General features: G+C 40.7%; 1 protein-coding gene across 1 annotated transcript in view; it reads left to right on the top strand.

Annotated features, from left to right (window-relative positions):
• The window catches only part of COPA (COPI coat complex subunit alpha), a 79,005-nt gene that overhangs the window by 25,234 nt on the left and 37,336 nt on the right, over nt 1-16,435 (top strand). The window contains exons 9-15 of the mRNA XM_053667909.1: nt 6,206-6,341; nt 7,207-7,289; nt 8,630-8,780; nt 9,707-9,773; nt 10,708-10,783; nt 15,007-15,089; nt 15,748-15,887. Coding sequence (XP_053523884.1) covers nt 6,206-6,341; nt 7,207-7,289; nt 8,630-8,780; nt 9,707-9,773; nt 10,708-10,783; nt 15,007-15,089; nt 15,748-15,887 — 736 coding nt within the window. The remainder of the gene's footprint in view (nt 1-6,205; nt 6,342-7,206; nt 7,290-8,629; nt 8,781-9,706; nt 9,774-10,707; nt 10,784-15,006; nt 15,090-15,747; nt 15,888-16,435) is intronic.

Raw genomic sequence — 16,435 nt, forward strand, 5'->3', positions numbered from 1 at the left:
AGTCCACTGAGCTACACCAGCCAGGGTGTCATTAACTTTTGACAATTTTAATACAACATGCCTTGGAGAAGACCTTTTTGGACTAAGGTGATTAGGTATTCTGTTTGCTTACTGGATCTGAGGATCTAATTTTCATATGTTTAGAAAGTTCTTGTCAGCTATTTGTTTGAATAGGCTATCTGTTCCCTTCTACTGGTATGCTTATTTTTTTTTATTGCTCTTCCTGATGGACTCAGATAGTTCTCATAGTGCTCATAGAGTTATTTCTTTCTTTTTTTTTTTTTAAATGCTAAAGTCTCTGTTTTCTTTCCTTCCTGTCATTTCTAGATTTCTGTTTTCAATATCACTTATTCTTTTCTTCATCTGGCAAGCTCTATTTCTTATGCTCACTAGTTAATTCTTGATTTATTTTATTGAATTCTTCATCTCCAGAATTTGTTTGGTTCTTCTTTAAAGGTTTAAAGTTTTAAAGTTCCCATCTCTTTGGCAATGTGCTCATTTTGTTTATTAATTTTTTTAAGCTCATTAAATTACCTATTTGTGTTTTCTTGTATCTCATTGAGTTTTTTTCAGAATTGCAATCTTGGAATCTCTGTCATTTAAGTCACATACTTCCATGTCTTTTAAGTTTGCTTTCTGGAGATTTTTTCATTTTCTTTCTGAGTTGCCTCGTTACCTTGGTTATTCATGGTATTTTTATTTTTAATTTTATAATCTCCATTTTTTAATTTTTATTTTTTAATATATTTTATTGATTATACCATTACAGTTGTCCCACTTCCCCCCCTTCATTCCCGTCCACCCTGCACACGCCCTCCCCCACCATTCCCCCCCTTTAGTTTATGTTCATGTGTCACAAGTTTTTTAGATTCTATATTTCCCATACTATTCTTGCCACCCCCATCTATTTTCTTTTTTTTAAATTTTATTTATTTATCTTCAGAGGGGAAGGGAAGGAGACAGGGAGAGAAACATCAATGTATGGTTGCCTTTCGTGCGCCCCTTGCTGGGAACTGGCCTGCAGGGAACTGGTCTGCAACCCAGGCATGTGCCCTGACTGGGAATCGAACCGTGATTATCTGGTTCGCAGGCCCATGCTCAATCCACTGAGCTACACCAGCCAGGTACCCCCCATCTATTTTCTACCTACCATCTATGCCACTTATTCTCTGTACCTTCTCCACCCCCACCTCCCTCCCACTCTTCTGTTGCTAACCCTTCATGTGATCTCCATTTCTGTGGCTCCGCTCCTGTTTTAGCTGTCTGTTTAGTTTGCTTTTGTTTTAGGTGTGGTTGTTAATAACTGTGAGTTTGCTGTCTTTTCACTATTCATATTTTGTATCTTCTTTTTCTTAGATAAGTCCCTTTAATGTTTCATATAATAAGGGCTTGGTGATGATGAACTCCTTGAATTTGGTCTTATCTGAGAAGCACTTTATCTGTCCTTCCATTCTAAAGGAAAGTTTTGCTGGATAGAGCAATCTTGGATTTGGGTACTTGCCTTTCATGACTTGGAATACTTCTTTCTAGCCCCTTCTTGCCTGGAAGGTGTCTTTTGAGAAATCAGCTGACAGTCTGATGGGAACTCCTTTGTAGGTGACTGTCCCCCTATCTCTTGCTGCTTCTAGGATTCTCTTCTTCATTTGAATCTTGGGTAATGTAATTATGATGTGCCTTGGTGTGTTCCTCCTCAGGTCCAATTTCTTTGGGACTCTCTGAGCTTCCTGGATTTCCTGGAAGTCTATTGCCTTTGCTAGATTGGAGAAGTTCTCCTTTATTATTTGTTCAAATAAGATTTCCACTTGTTACTCTTCCTCTTCCCCTTCTAGTACCCCTGTAATTCGGATGTTGAAATGTTTGAAGGTGTCCTGGAGGTTCCCAAGCCTCTCCTCATTTTTTTGAATTCTTGTTTCTTCATTCTTTTCTGTTTGGTCATTATTTTCTTTCTTCTGGTCCACTCCCTTGATTTGAGTCTCAGTTTCGTTTCCATCATTATTGGTTTCCTGTGCATTTTGCTTCATTTCACTTAATGTAGCCTTCATTTTTAAATTTAATTTGTGACTAAAATCAATCAGTTCTGTGAGCATCCTGATTACCAGTGTTTTGAACTGTGCATCTGATAGGTTGGCTATTTCTTGGTTGCTTAAAAGTACTGGCTCTGGGGCTTTGAGCTCTTTTTCTGCTTGAGCCATAATGTTTTGGTCAGGTCATGCCTATTATGTATGAGGGGCGGAGCCTTAGGTGTTGAACAGAGTGGGGTGACCCAGTTTCTGGGTTGTGATGCTATATGTGGGGGCGGGGTCAGAAAGGGGCAATGGTGTTTGTACCACTCTCTCTCAGATTTCTGTCCCCTCTGCCACTTCCCACAAGTAAATTGGGCCCTTCTGGTGCTGGTTCCCAGGTGCTTGGGCTTGTACACCCTCCAGGACCCTGTGGGTCTCTCCAACAAACTCTCTGTGAGCCTGGGAGCTTCTCCTGGCACCTTGACCCTGAAAGTTTCTCCAGTTGGTGCTTTTAGGCTTTAACTCTCAGCGCTGGGGCCCTAGCCTGTGTGGTCTGTCTCACTGCTCACTCCTTCACCTGGTTTATCTGTTCACGAATGTGTGACCGTGGTCTGCCCGCTGCCACCCCACCCCTGGGATCTGTCAACTGCTACCTGCACTCTTGGGTCGGTCAGGCCTTTTTTGCCTGACTGACTCTGCTCCACCAGCCGCTGACTCCATCCCTCTTACCAGTCTGGCTAAACGGTTCGTTGTTGTTGGACTTCTGTACTGTTCAATTTTCTGTGTTTTGATTGCAGTTTCGTTACTAAAACTTGGTTGTCTTTAAATTTGGTTGTGGGAGGAGGCACAGTGTTTCCACCTACACCTCCATCTTGGCCGGAAGTCTCTATTCATGGTATTTGATGGATTTCTTCTTGGTCTACACATCTATGTATGAGTGGCACTTCTTTAACAGATTGGTAAAAAGAATTTTTTTTTATTGTTTTCTGGTAGGTGGCACTGAATCACAAACTTTTTAGCTCTTTTGTATTTCTCTGGCTTTTCAGATCTCCATGGGGTGGTAGAAAATGGCCTGTGCTTCCTGAGAAGCTGGGTGTCTCCCCTGTGATCTGGTCCTCCTGGTCCAAGGGGACCAACCCCACAGGGGAATGCTGTTGGTGATGTGATTCCACATCTGTGAAATCCCAGTGCTATCCTCCACAACCACATGCCGGCAGTGTAGTGGTGATGTGTGGGGGTGGAGGAGCTGGGGGAACTGGCTGCCTCTTTTGTTGCGTTGCCTTCCTGGTAATGGTGACTAGTGGACCTCTGAGGCTCACCCCCTAGCACCTTCACCCAAGCCTAGGCTTAGTCACAGAGTGCCCCTGTCACTCAGGGAAAAAGTGATAGTGTGGTACCAGTTCTTGGATTTGCAGATAATGTGTCCTGCAACCCAACATGTAGGGTGAAGGGAGGTGTGTTCTGAGAGGTTAAGAAGAGGCCAGGCTTCTCTCGGGGAGGGGGGAGTAATGTGGGGGGGGAAATGGAGACAACTGTACTTGAACAACAAGAATGAGTGAATGAATGAATGAATGAATGAATGAACAAATAAATAAGGAGGCCAGATATCTCAGCTTCGTTTCTCTGTCTGAAATGCTAATTGCCAGACAACCAAGGCCATACCTCTGTGCTTTGAACCTGCCCAGTTCACTGGACTCAGCCACAACTCATACTGCTCACTCCTGCAGGAGTGTTTACTAAATCTCTTTGCTCCTCCAGGCTAAAAAGAATGCCAGCCACAGCTTGATTTTTTTCTCTCTTAGGCTGAGCTCTGCCATATGCTCCTGGCTGCAGAGCTACGTCTGTGGCAGAAGCAGCCATGTAGCCTCTGTTTTTTTCCCTTTTTGCCTCCCTGGTTTACTCCCACTTGCCCACCTTTAGATATTTCAATATGTGAATCTGTTAGATGTGTTTGTGTGTTGAGCAGGGAATTCTTTGTTGAATTATGGCTCAAATTGTTGAAACTTTTAGGGGAGAGATGAGAGGATCTCTTAGTCTGTCATTCCTCTGACATCACTTCAACAAATGTTTATTACCTACTTTTTATTAACCATTTCTCAAAGCTCTGGAGATAAAACAGTGACTAAAACAGATAAAACTTTTGTCGTATGAAGTTTATATTGTCTAATGACAGCCAGTGACAAGTAAAACAGGGTAAGGATGATGAAGAAGAGGTGCTATGATTGATAGGAAGGTCAAAATGAAAGAACAAAGAAATAAGTAAAGATTCAGAGGCTTAAAGAAAATTGCCCTATTAGAAAGAAGTTGCTAATTTTGTACTTTGTAGTATATCTTATATTTGGTTAGAGGACCTGGTAATTCTAAATCCCAAACTTAGGGGACTTCTGCAAAGATGGAGGCATAGGTGGAGACACCTTGCGTCCGCGCACAACCAAATCTAAAAACAACAAAGTTTTAACAAAAATAAATGCAACCAAACCACACAGAAAATAACGAAATGCTCAGCTAAACCGGTAAGAGGGGGGAAGCCAGCATCAGAGTGGGTTGGCCAAAAAGATCCCCGAACAGGGTGCGCAAGCAGCCGAAGGCACAGATCCCAGGTGCGGGCTAGCTACAGGCAGACACAGGGAAGAGGTGTGGCTGGCTGGCTGCGGTCTGTCGAGCATTTGCGTGCAGATAACCCAGTAAAGAGGTGAGCATTGAGACCCCAGGGTGCAGGGCGGCGGTCTCCAACATTTCCAATAGGATAAACAGGCGGGAGCAAGTGGTGGGAAGGACTGGGGGAGCAGAGATGATCGCCATTGCTCCCTCTCCGACCCTGCCCCCACATACAGCATCACAAACCAGCCACCTGGGTGGCCCCGCCCTGGTAAACAACTAAGGCTCCGCTCCTCATACTTAACGGGCACGAACAGACCAAAAATGGCTCAAGAACAACTCAGAGCCCCAGAGCCAATAAATCAAAGTGATGAAGAAATAGCCAAACTTTCAGTTGCACAGTTCAAAACACTGGTCATCAGGATGCTCACAGAACTGGTTGATTTTAGTCACAAATTAGAGGAACATATGAAGACTAAACTAATTGAAATGAATGGTAATGCACAGGAAACCAATAGTAATGGAAAGGAGACTGGGACTCAAATCAAGGAAGTGGACCAGAAGGAAGGAAAAAATGACCAAACAGAAAAGAATGAAGAGACAAGAATTCAAAAAAATGAGGAGAGGCTTAGGAACCTCCAGGACATCTTTAAACGCTCCAACATCTGAATTATAGGGGTACTAGAAGGGGAAGAGGAACAGTCATGAGTGGAAACCTTATTTGAACAAATAATAAAAGAGAACTTCCCTGTTCTGGCAAAGGCAATAGACTTCCAGAAAATCCAGGAAGCTCAGAGAGTCCCAAAGAAGTTGGACCCAAGAAGGAACACACCAAGGCACATCAGAATTACATTAGCCAAGATTCAAATGAAGGAGAGAATCCTAGAAGCAGCAAGAGCTAAGGGGACTGTCAGCTACAAAGGAGTTCCTATCAGACTGTCAGCGGATTTCTCAAAAGAGACCTTACAGGCAAGAAGGGGCTGGAAAGAGGTATTCCAAGTCATGAAAACCAAAGACCTACAACCAAGATTGCTCTATCCAGCAAAGTTTTCATTTAGAATGGAAGGACAGATAAAGTGCTTCTCAGATAAGACCAAATTCAAGGAGTTCATCATCACCAAGCCCTTATTATAGGAAATGTTAAAGCGACTTACCTAAGAAAAAGAAGATAAAAAAGATGAACAATGAGAGGACAGCAAACTCACAGTTATCAAAAACCACACCTAAAACAAAAGCAAATTAAGAAGACAGCTAGATCAGGAGTTAACCATAGAAATGAAGATCACGTGGAGAATTAGCAACAGGGGAGTGGGAGAAGGAGAAGGGGGGAGAAGGTACAGAAAATAAGTAGCATAGACAGTAGATAGAAAATAGATAGGGGGAGGGTAAGAATAGTAGGGGAAATACAGAATCTAAAGAACTTGAGACACGTGTTCATGAACTAAAGGGGGGAATGGTGGGGGAGGGGTGTGCAAGGTGGAGGGAAATGGGGGGAATAGAACAAATGTAATGGCATAATCAATTTTTAAAAATGTTAAAATAAATAAATCCCAAACTTAGAGTAGTTGGGAGTTTTGATGACCTAATTCTTTTTTGTCCTTCAGAATCAAAGGCATGGGAGGTTGATACGTGCAGGGGCCATTACAACAACGTATCTTGTGCTGTCTTCCACCCTCGCCAAGAGTTGATCCTCAGCAATTCTGAGGACAAAAGCATCCGAGTCTGGGATATGTCTAAGCGGTAAGGAGATTATGATACTGCGGGACCAATCTCAGGGGAAGCCCCTTTCTTTCTCTTACCCTCTCTTTTTTTAAAAAATTTAATTTATTTTCATTTTTGTTCAAGTACAGTTTTCTGTCTTTTACTCCCAACCCAGCCCACCTCCCCTTAGTCTCTCTTTTTAAAAATTAAGTTAGAATACTTATATTTGTTTCTCATTGTTTTCAGCATGTAGGGAAGTCAGATCATATATAGGCATACTTTGGAGATACTGTGGGTTCAGTTCCAGAGTACCGCAATAAAGTAAATATGGCAATATAGCAAGTCACACAAATTTTTTGGTTTCCCAGCACATATAAAAGTTATGTTAATTATCATTAGAGCTTGTTATAAAAATGGTGCCAATAGACTTGCTAGATGCTGGGTTGCCACAAACCTTTATTTTGTTAAAAACACAGTATTTCCAGAGCACAATACAGTGAAGTTCAATGAAATGTGGTATGCCTGTATTATGAAAACTTGAAAGGACCTAAAGATTATCTAATAGTTACAAATTTTTCATCAAATAAAGATCTCCATGTGTATTCTTTTTCTCCTGTAAATTTAAGCATGTTCTTTTGTAGCTAGAGAAATAAATATGAAATGAAAGCAGTATAGCAGAAAATTGTGATGAATATGGAAAAATCAAAATATGAAAATGAGGGTCAGTTTAGAGTTTCCTCTTTATGTTTTTTAGTAGAATTTATCATGACTACCATTACTTAGGATATGCAGTATACTATTCCTGATTTATATCAACATGCTGGCTTACCACTCAGTATTCTTATATATGATGGGCTGAAGATTCCTTAGAAATTAATATTTTTGTGCACCTTTTGTTTTCTAGAACTGGGGTTCAGACCTTCCGCAGGGACCATGATCGTTTCTGGGTCCTAGCTGCCCACCCTAACCTTAACCTCTTTGCAGCTGGTAAGGGCAATATCTTCTCTTTTCCCTTGTTTCTGTTCAAAGTTTATAAGATGAAAGCGATTCTCCATTAGCTTTGTCTCCAGTAAATGCAGAGTAGGATGACAAGGAGAAATACAATTCTCACAGCCATGTGTTGAGGCTTTTTTTCTTTTTTCCCCTATTACCTTCTTGGAGTAGTATTTTTTCAGTGTTCTTTCTTCACCAAGAGCCATTTAACAATAAAGCCCATTAGTTCCTAGGAAGCTTTGGAGGCTAATACTGGACACTTGGAATTCTCAGACTGAGGAGTTAGAAGCTGAGTTTTATTCATTCATTTAGCAAATATATGCTGAATGTGAGGCCCTAGTCTGAATGCTAATGTTATAACATAAAACAATGTCCCTGATTTGATGGAACTTTTTTTTTTTGCAGTGTAGGAAAATAGACCATAAAACAATAAATATATAAAACAATGTATAGTGAAAAATGCTTTGGAGAAAAGTTAAACAAATATAAAGGAGAAAGAGAGGGATGAGTGTGGGGACTGATAAAGACCATGATATAAAGGATGCTGAGCATGTTTGAAGAACATGCCAGTAGGAGCATAGTGAGTAAGGGGCTAAGTATAGGCAGTAAGACAAGGCCATATTGTACATGTTACTCTGAATGGAAGGCCATTGGAAGTGTCATGATCTAGCTTATGTGTGGAGAAGGGACTGGAGGGCAAAACTCAAGGTTTCTCTAAAAGATGGATAATGCCAGTGGGGAAAAAAGCAAAACATTTGTTTAAAACAGAAGCATAAAGACTTAAAACTGCATCTATTTGTTCAGCAAATATGTTTATGTTCTTCTTATTATAAGCTAGGCACAGGGGAGAGATGGAAATTACTGCAATTTCTGCCTTCAGGGAGCTCATGGCATCGTGGGGATGATAGACCTACACAATTACAGTATAGGATAAGTGCTATAATAGAGGTTTGTACAAAATGTTAGGATAACACAGAGGAGGACACATCTAAATGTAGTAGTGTGGTAGAGTGCAGCAGGTCTTCAAATAACACCATTTTGCTTACTATTTTGTTATAATGTTAAGATGCTAAAGGCACTTAACCTTTGTTTATATCAATTAGCCTACGGTAAAATTGGTTTCATTATATACATGGTTGCAAAACCTATCAACCACATAAGTGTGGACTTAGTGTATTAAGAAAGGATTCACAAGAATTTATTTGAAGATTACAAAAATCATGATAATTTAGGCAAAGTATACATACATATGTAATACTTTTCCTTATATATCTCCTGCTTCCAGCTTTGTTTCTTGCCTAAAGCTAATTTCTTCTTTTCTCCCTGTGCCCAAGGCCATGATGGTGGCATGATTGTGTTTAAACTGGAGCGGGAAAGGCCAGCCTATGCTGTTCATGGCAATATGCTACATTATGTTAAGGACCGATTCTTACGTCAGCTGGATTTCAACAGCTCTAAAGATGTAGCTGTGATGCAGTTGCGGAGGTAAATCAGACTTCCCTTCAAACCCTCTCATCTGTCACCAGGATATGATACCCACAAACCAAAGTCTGTTTTGGATCTTATCTCCTGTCTCATATGGAACGCCCTTTGGCTGAGGTCACTCAGTTTAAATCCTAGGAGTATGGTGAGCAAAGAGGTAGCCATGAAGGAAATGGTTTCTTTGCTGAGAATGCTAGTGACTCTGTGGACAGGGAATCATACTACCACTTTTTGCCAGCTTTTGAAAACCAGAAAAGGATTCTAGTAGAGAGTAGCCCAGTTTGATGACAGGCCTTTTTGCCTTTGTTTGGCATTTCTGTAACTCTTCTTTGCTTTCTGGCAAAATATATGCAGCTCTAAACCAGAAATATGTCTCTGGAAGCTCTTTAACTCTGAAGCTGTAATAACCTCTGGGATGCCTAGCAGAAGGAACTGTCCTCTTAGAAAGCTATCATCATGCTGAAGCATTCATGGTGGCAAACTTTGTCATGAGGGCTTGATAATGACCCTCTAGTATGACTACAATAAAAAAAAAATGGGTTTATGTGAACAGAAGAAATTAACCAGAGACAAATCATCTTATTAATTCTATGGCATCCACACAATTATGTGTAGGAATTTGTACCCAAGGAGAACCAATTCCATTTACCACAGCAGTGCTAACCCTACCTTCTGTTGAATAATTTTACTTGTACTAGGGTTTGCTTTTTTAAAAAACTGTTTGCTTAAAGCTGGGATAGGGAAGTCCCCAGGCCTTAAGGGAGGGAAGAGAATAAATGTACTATTTATTTACTTTTATTCCTAATTGTAAAAGTGATGAGTATATGTGTAAAGGTTAGATAAGTGAGAAGTGTAGGAATAATTCCTTTCTTCCTTCTATTCTTATGCCTCTTTCTTATTTTCTCTCTTTTTTTAATACATATTTCTAGTGGTTCCAAGTTTCCAGTGTTCAATATGTCATACAATCCAGCAGAAAATGCAGTCCTACTATGTACAGTAAGTAATTACTGATTGCTCCTAGGACCTCCCCATTTCTCATAGGTCTCTTTTTTGTGCCATAGGAATCGCTGATGTATTATTCAGTGGTCACTTTGAGAGAACTAACACGAAACAGAGGCTCAAATTAAGTAGGATTCAGTTATACAAGCATTTTAAGGCTTGTGAACATATCTTTCATAAGTCTAACAACTTTTTAACTTAATGAAGCATCAAGATGAATGACCAAAATCATTAAAAGTAATTTGAGAGAATGGTTAGGGCTATATCTTAGGGAAAAGAGATGCTGACCTTGATCCTTTCATTTGAGTGAAAATAGTAGAGCTGATTTTGAAAGGAGGTCTTTTCAGTGCAGTTGCCTTCAGGGTCATCAAGTAGAAATCATCCTCATTTCTTACCATACAATTCAAAAAAGAAATGAAGTTCTAATTTTAGAGCCTTGGTTACCAAGTTAAAAAGAATGAAAACCTGTCATTCCCTACATGACTTCTAGTGTCTAATCCCAGTTCTTTTTCATTATCTACTAACAGACCCATATTTTCCTCTTGTCAATTTTCTTTAATGTCTTTTGTGTGTGTGTGATGTCAAGCACACACCCCTTCAAGCAGATTTTAAAGTTGATAAGTATATTCAAGTGAGGCACTGGACTACTGGAGTCTTAGTCTGTTAATTTGTAGAATAGAGAGTAATCCTTACTTTCATTCAATTAATATCTGCATCTTTGGAGGATGAAAAAAATGAAATGACAGGAATGCTGAGTTCTTTGGCAAAAAAAACTTAAAATTTTAGCCATGGAGACATTCAAATGTCATCTGAGTGAAGGGTTAGAAATGTATAGTTTCATGTTGTGGTCTGTGTAATCATAACTGTTTTCTCTGTCAGAATAAACTTATATCTTGGGTGCCTCTGACAGTTTAATTTTTTCCTTCTACAGAGAGCCAGCAATTTAGAGAACAGTACCTATGATCTGTACACCATCCCCAAGGATGCTGACTCTCAGAATCCTGATGGTATGTGTTCTATTTCTCTAACTTATTTCCAGCTCTCCTTTCCTACATCATCACTCCTTTCTGAATTTTTCACATTCCATCCTCAAGCTGTGACCACATCATTCACTGCTGTGGCAGGTGGCACTGACAATTGCATCACAGGCAACCATGGTGTGAAATATTCATGTTCCTCCTCCATTTTATTACTCCAGCTAGATATATATATTTTATAATTTGGTTATTAGAAACTCCATTTTCTCTTTCAGCACAGCATGTTATCATAGTTTATTGTCAGCTGATATGACTTTCACCCTGGTAATTTCATTTATTTAAAAATGTGGTTCCAATATTGCAGTGTCTCATTATGGGACTAGGAATTTATGCTCTCCTATCCACATCCAGATCCACTTTGCTTCCTTTTGCATGTCAAAAAGATGAGGCTGCTAAAAGCCCCATATTCCACCGGGGATCCCAGGATCCAGCTGAGACCCATGCCTACCTCTTCCATCACCACCATATCTTGTCGATGTCTTTAATATTAGAACTTGCTGACAGAATATTATCAGAATAGGTTTGAGTCTTGCTAATGCTCTTTTCAGTGCATTTCCTCCAGTTGGTTTATAGGTCAGGTTTATTCCTCAACTCCTCACTCTTACTAGCATACTTTCATAATAGTTTAGACCACATCAACAAATTCTGAGAAATATTGGGTTGGCCAAAAAGTTCGTTCCTTTTTTCTGTAAGATGATTCTAGTAGAGCTTAGCTGTCTTTAACTTCATTTGAAACAATTTTGTTAGATTTTTATTGTGACAACTGTCATAAAAGTGTGCATTTAAAAAAAAGACATCAAAATTGGTGAATTTTTGTGTAGCTATTTTCATATTGAAGATGGAAGAAAATATGCAACATTTTGCTTTACTATTTCAAAAAAGGTAAAAATGCAACTAAAACAAAAAAAGATTTGTGCAGTATATTGAGAAAGTTGAGCGAATGTGTCAGAAGTGGATTGTGAAGTTTCATGCTGGAGGGTTTTTTTAAATATTTTTTTATTGATTACACTATTATACTTGTCCCATTTCCTTCCCTTTCATTCCCCTCCACCCTGCACACCCCCTCCCCCCCACATTCCCCCACTTTAGTTTATGTCCATGTCTCATAAGTTCTGTAGCTTCTACATTTCCCATACTATTCTTGCCCTCCCTCTATCTATTTTCTACCTACTGTCTATGCTACTTATTCTTTGTACCTTCTCCGCCCTTCTCCTCCTCCCACTTCCGTTAATAACCCTCCATGTGATCTCCATTTCTGTGGTTCTGTTCCTGTTCTAGTTGTTTGCTTACTTTGCTTTTGTTTTAGGTGTGGTTGTTAATAACTGTGAGTTTGCTGTCTTTTACTGTTCATATTTCCATCTTCTTAGGTAAGTCCCTTTAACATTTCCTATAATAAGGGCTTGGTGATGATGAACTCCTTGAACTTGACCTTATCTGAGAAGTGCTTTATCTGCCCTTCCATTCTAAATGAAAACTTTGCTGGATAGAGCAATCTTAGATGGAGGTCCTTGCCTTTCATGACTTGGAATACTTCTTTTCAGGTCCTTCTTGCCTGTAAGGTCTCTCTTGAGAAATCAGCTGACAGTCTGATGGGAACTCCTTTGTAGGTGACTGTCCCTTTAGCTCTTGCTGCTTCTAAAATTCTCTCCTTCATTTGAATCTTGGCTAATGTAATTCTGATGTGCCTTGGTGTGTTCCTTCTTGGGTCCAACTTCTTTGGGACTCTCTGAGCTTCCTGGATTTCCTGGAAGTCTATTTCCTTTGTCAGATTGGGGAAATTCTCCTTTATTATTTGTTCAGATAAGTTTTCCACTTGTTGCTCTTCCTCTTCTCCTTCTGGTACCCCTATAATTCGGATGTTGGAGCATTTAAAGATGTCCTGGAGGTTCCTAAGCCTCTCCTCATTTTTCTGAATTCTTACTTCTTCATTCTTTTCTGGTTGGATGTTTCTTTCTTTCTTCTGGTCCACTCCATTGACTTGATCTCCTGGGGCTTTTTGATCTGTTATTCCATTTGAGTCCCCCCCCCCCCCAGCCTTTTTTTTGGTCTGGTCACACCTGTTATGTAGTGAGGGGCAGAACCTTAGGTGTTCACCAGGGCAGGTCAACCCAGTTGCTGGGTTGTGATGCTGTATGTGGGGGCGGGGTTTGAGAGGGAACAATGGCACTTGCTCTGCTCTCTCAGATTTCAGTCCCTTCTGTCACTTCCCACAAGCATATTGGGCCCTTCTGGTGCTGGTTCCCGGATGGGTGGGCTTGTGCATGTTCTAAGACCCTGTGGGTCTCTCCAATGAACTCTCCTGTGAGGCTGGGAGTCTCTCTCAGCACCTCGACCCCTGAAAGTTTTTCCAGCTGTTGCTTTTAGGCTTTATTTCCTGGCGCTGGGGCTCCAGGTGCGCAGTCTGTCTTGTTCCCCATTTTGCCTAGTTTATCTGCATGTGAATGTGTGTCTGTGGTCAGCCACCCGCCTTGCGTGCCTCACTAGGTTTCCTTGTTGCCACCCCACGCCCAGGGTCTGCCAATCATTGCCTGTGTGCCTGGGTCCTCCAACCACTGCTTTTTCCTGCCACCGACCCCTTTCCACTGGCCACCGACTCCACCCCTCTTACCGGTCTGGATGAATGGTTGTTGGACTTCCATACAGTTCAATTTTGTCAGTTCTGGTGGGTTTTTTTGTTTCTAAATTTTTGTTGTCCTTAATTTTGGTTGTGTGAGGAGGCACAGTGTGTCTACCTATGCCTCCATTTTGGCCAGAAGTCTGGAGGTTTTTCATTGGACAATGCTCCACAGTTTGGTGGACCAGCCAGCTGAAGTTGATAGTGATTGAGTCACATTAATTGAGAGCAATCAGTGTTTTGCCACATGAAAGAGAGCTAATATACTCAAAATATCCAGATCAATAAAGTTGTTGGTGAAAAGGAAAAATGTGTCTTTTATTTTACAGAAAAAATCATACAGACTTTTTGGCTAACCCAATATTTTGCTAGCTCTGTCCCTTTTGTGGGTGCCACAGTGTCATTATTGCTGCTAATATGATTCATTCGCTTAAGTGTCGTTACGGCAAAAAAAAGAGAGAAAACATATGTGTTTGTTATCCGTAAATCAAATAAATCAGTTGAGCCATTTCTGAATGGATTTTGTGATTTGGGTACTTCCTACCCACCCCCTTGCTTTTTTTTTCTCCATGTGTTTACAATGATTAGAGATTAAAATATCTTAGTTTTGTCTTCTTTGCTGCTTTTATTGACCCTTCTTCATCTTTTGAGGGAGATGATAATTAGTAAAGGAGTAAAGATGCATTATTTCTTTACTACTCTGCTGAGTAGGCAGCAGAGGAAGAAGAACAGAAGCCTGAATTGAGGTCCCGCAGCCTCTAGAAAGTGAGGGTGTTGTTTGTCCTAAGAATTAGTTTTGCAACTGGCCTATCACTCCTAGGTACCAGAAATAGACAAAGCAGCTGGCCAGCACATTCTGTCCAGTTTTCCCCTGATACTAATAGGTAAAAGAATATTGCAGGACACCCTTTGGTGTATCTTTCATGAAGTTTTCCAGAGAGTGGAGTGCCCATACTGAATTATAATCAGCTAGTGAAATGTTTAGGAACTGAGGAACATTTTGCAACTTTCTTCAGGGTAATGAGAATAATTGGTTGATATCTAGGGAGCAACAGCTTGGTGTTAAATACTGCCCAGCATAGATTTTGGGAGTGGTCTGCCCTACCCTCCTCTATTAGGAGATCTGCATTTACATGTTAAAAGCAGTGGAGCAGCTGCATTCTGAGGGAGCTGGGGCTCTGTCTCTACTGCAGCTTGTTAAAATAGGAAGTCCAATGACACTGACAGGCTGCTTGCAGTGTGCCACAGCTTGGCCAGTGAGGCCCTGCTCGTTAGCTTGATGGAGTGTGCTGTCTCCCAAGATGGGGCAGTCCTTCTGCCAGTACACAGTATTGGCTGAAATGCAGTCACTTGGCCTAGAGAAAAGAGGCTTGGCAGGGGTGAAGGTTGGAGTTTGGAGGGGACTGGTGGGAAAAAGTCATTGACAATAGCCCCCAGTTATGGGTGAATTAGTTATGAAGCAGTTGAACTGGCAAGGCCAACATGGCAGCCAGCAAGACTGGCAGCTTAATGACACCCGACTCTGTCACCTGCCAGTTGCTCAGCACATGCTCCCGCCCATTGGTTTTTTTCTTCTCAGCTCCTGAAGGGAAACGATCTTCGGGCCTCACAGCTGTTTGGGTTGCTCGAAATCGGTTTGCTGTCCTAGATCGGATGCACTCGGTGAGTTAAGACTAAAGGTGGAAACTAATTTGGAGAGTGTGGTAGCAGTGGCCTCTGTATGGCAGAATAAAGAAGGGTTTTTTTCCTGTTACTCGCCTCTGGGCAGCTCTGATGCTTGTGTGTCAGCTCTACTTCTGTCCTTAGCCTTACCCCAATCCCCCTGTGGAAAAATGGCTGTAAAATTGACTTAATTGGGTTACTGTGGCCCTGGGCTTAGGAACCAAGTTAATGTCACTCTTGAAAACATAGGAGACAACATCATATTTGAGAAAGGTAGGCTGGAAGTTGACCTTGACCCTCTTCCTTATTCTACCTCCATTGGTGTTTAAATTATAATATGTCCTAAACAAGATAAATAAAGCTCTCTCAAGAAAACATTTAACAAACTTAAGCCCAGAAGCACTTTTCTCTCTCTTCAGATGTTTGAGGAATTAAGACTTTAGTTGGATTTCTCAGGATATTTCAATTAAAAAAAAAGAAAAGCTGTCAGGGCCCTTGGAGAGAATCTTGGAGTTTTTTATACCACTGATTGACCTGGACAGGAAAATAAATAAGTTTGTTTATTGAAGCTAAGGAACAGTGGCTGAGGGATGTTGTTAGCTCTTGTCATCTTATATACACATGCTTCTCTTAAGGTCTCCTCTAATACTCATTTCAGCTTCTGATCAAGAATCTGAAGAATGAGATCACCAAAAAAGTTCAGGTGCCCAACTGTGATGAGATCTTTTATGCTGGCACCGGCAACCTCCTGCTTCGAGATACAGAATCTATCACACTCTTTGATGTACAGCAGAAGCGGTATCGTGTCAGGGGCCCCTAAGGAGACAGGCGTGTAGTGGGGGAGAGTAGACATCTTTAGTGGGAACTTTTTTGCCCCCAAGTGAGTTTGCCTCTTGGTTTGATCACTTCTTGTGCTATAACGCCAAGCCATATTTTTCCCTCTTTGATCACTCTCCATCCTTTATGTACACATTAACATTATGACAAGGGGCTTATTTGGTTTTAGAGCACTAACATAAAGAATGCTCTTAGAATTTAGAGTATTAGGGACACAGATGAAAAACAGTTTCTGTACTTAAAGGAACTTGTAGAAAACATACATACAAAAATTCCTAATAATACATGAAATAAAACCATGTCTTATTATATTAATAAAGAGGTTGAGGAAAGGGGAAGTGCCCAGTGTGAACCAGAATGTTTAAATCACTGAGCTACAATGCAGAGAATATTTATTTGGTACTATTTCAAGAAATTAGGGTTCCCATTAATTTGGAAATGAGAAGCTAGGTCATAACCTGGGACAAAAAGAATCTGGTCTACTTATTTCTGTCCTTCTCTTTCTGTCC

This window comes from Artibeus jamaicensis, unplaced genomic scaffold (genome assembly GCF_021234435.1).
Source record: "Artibeus jamaicensis isolate MK-2021 breed Jamaican fruit bat unplaced genomic scaffold, CSHL_Jam_final contig_475, whole genome shotgun sequence".
NCBI lineage: Eukaryota > Metazoa > Chordata > Mammalia > Chiroptera > Phyllostomidae > Artibeus > Artibeus jamaicensis.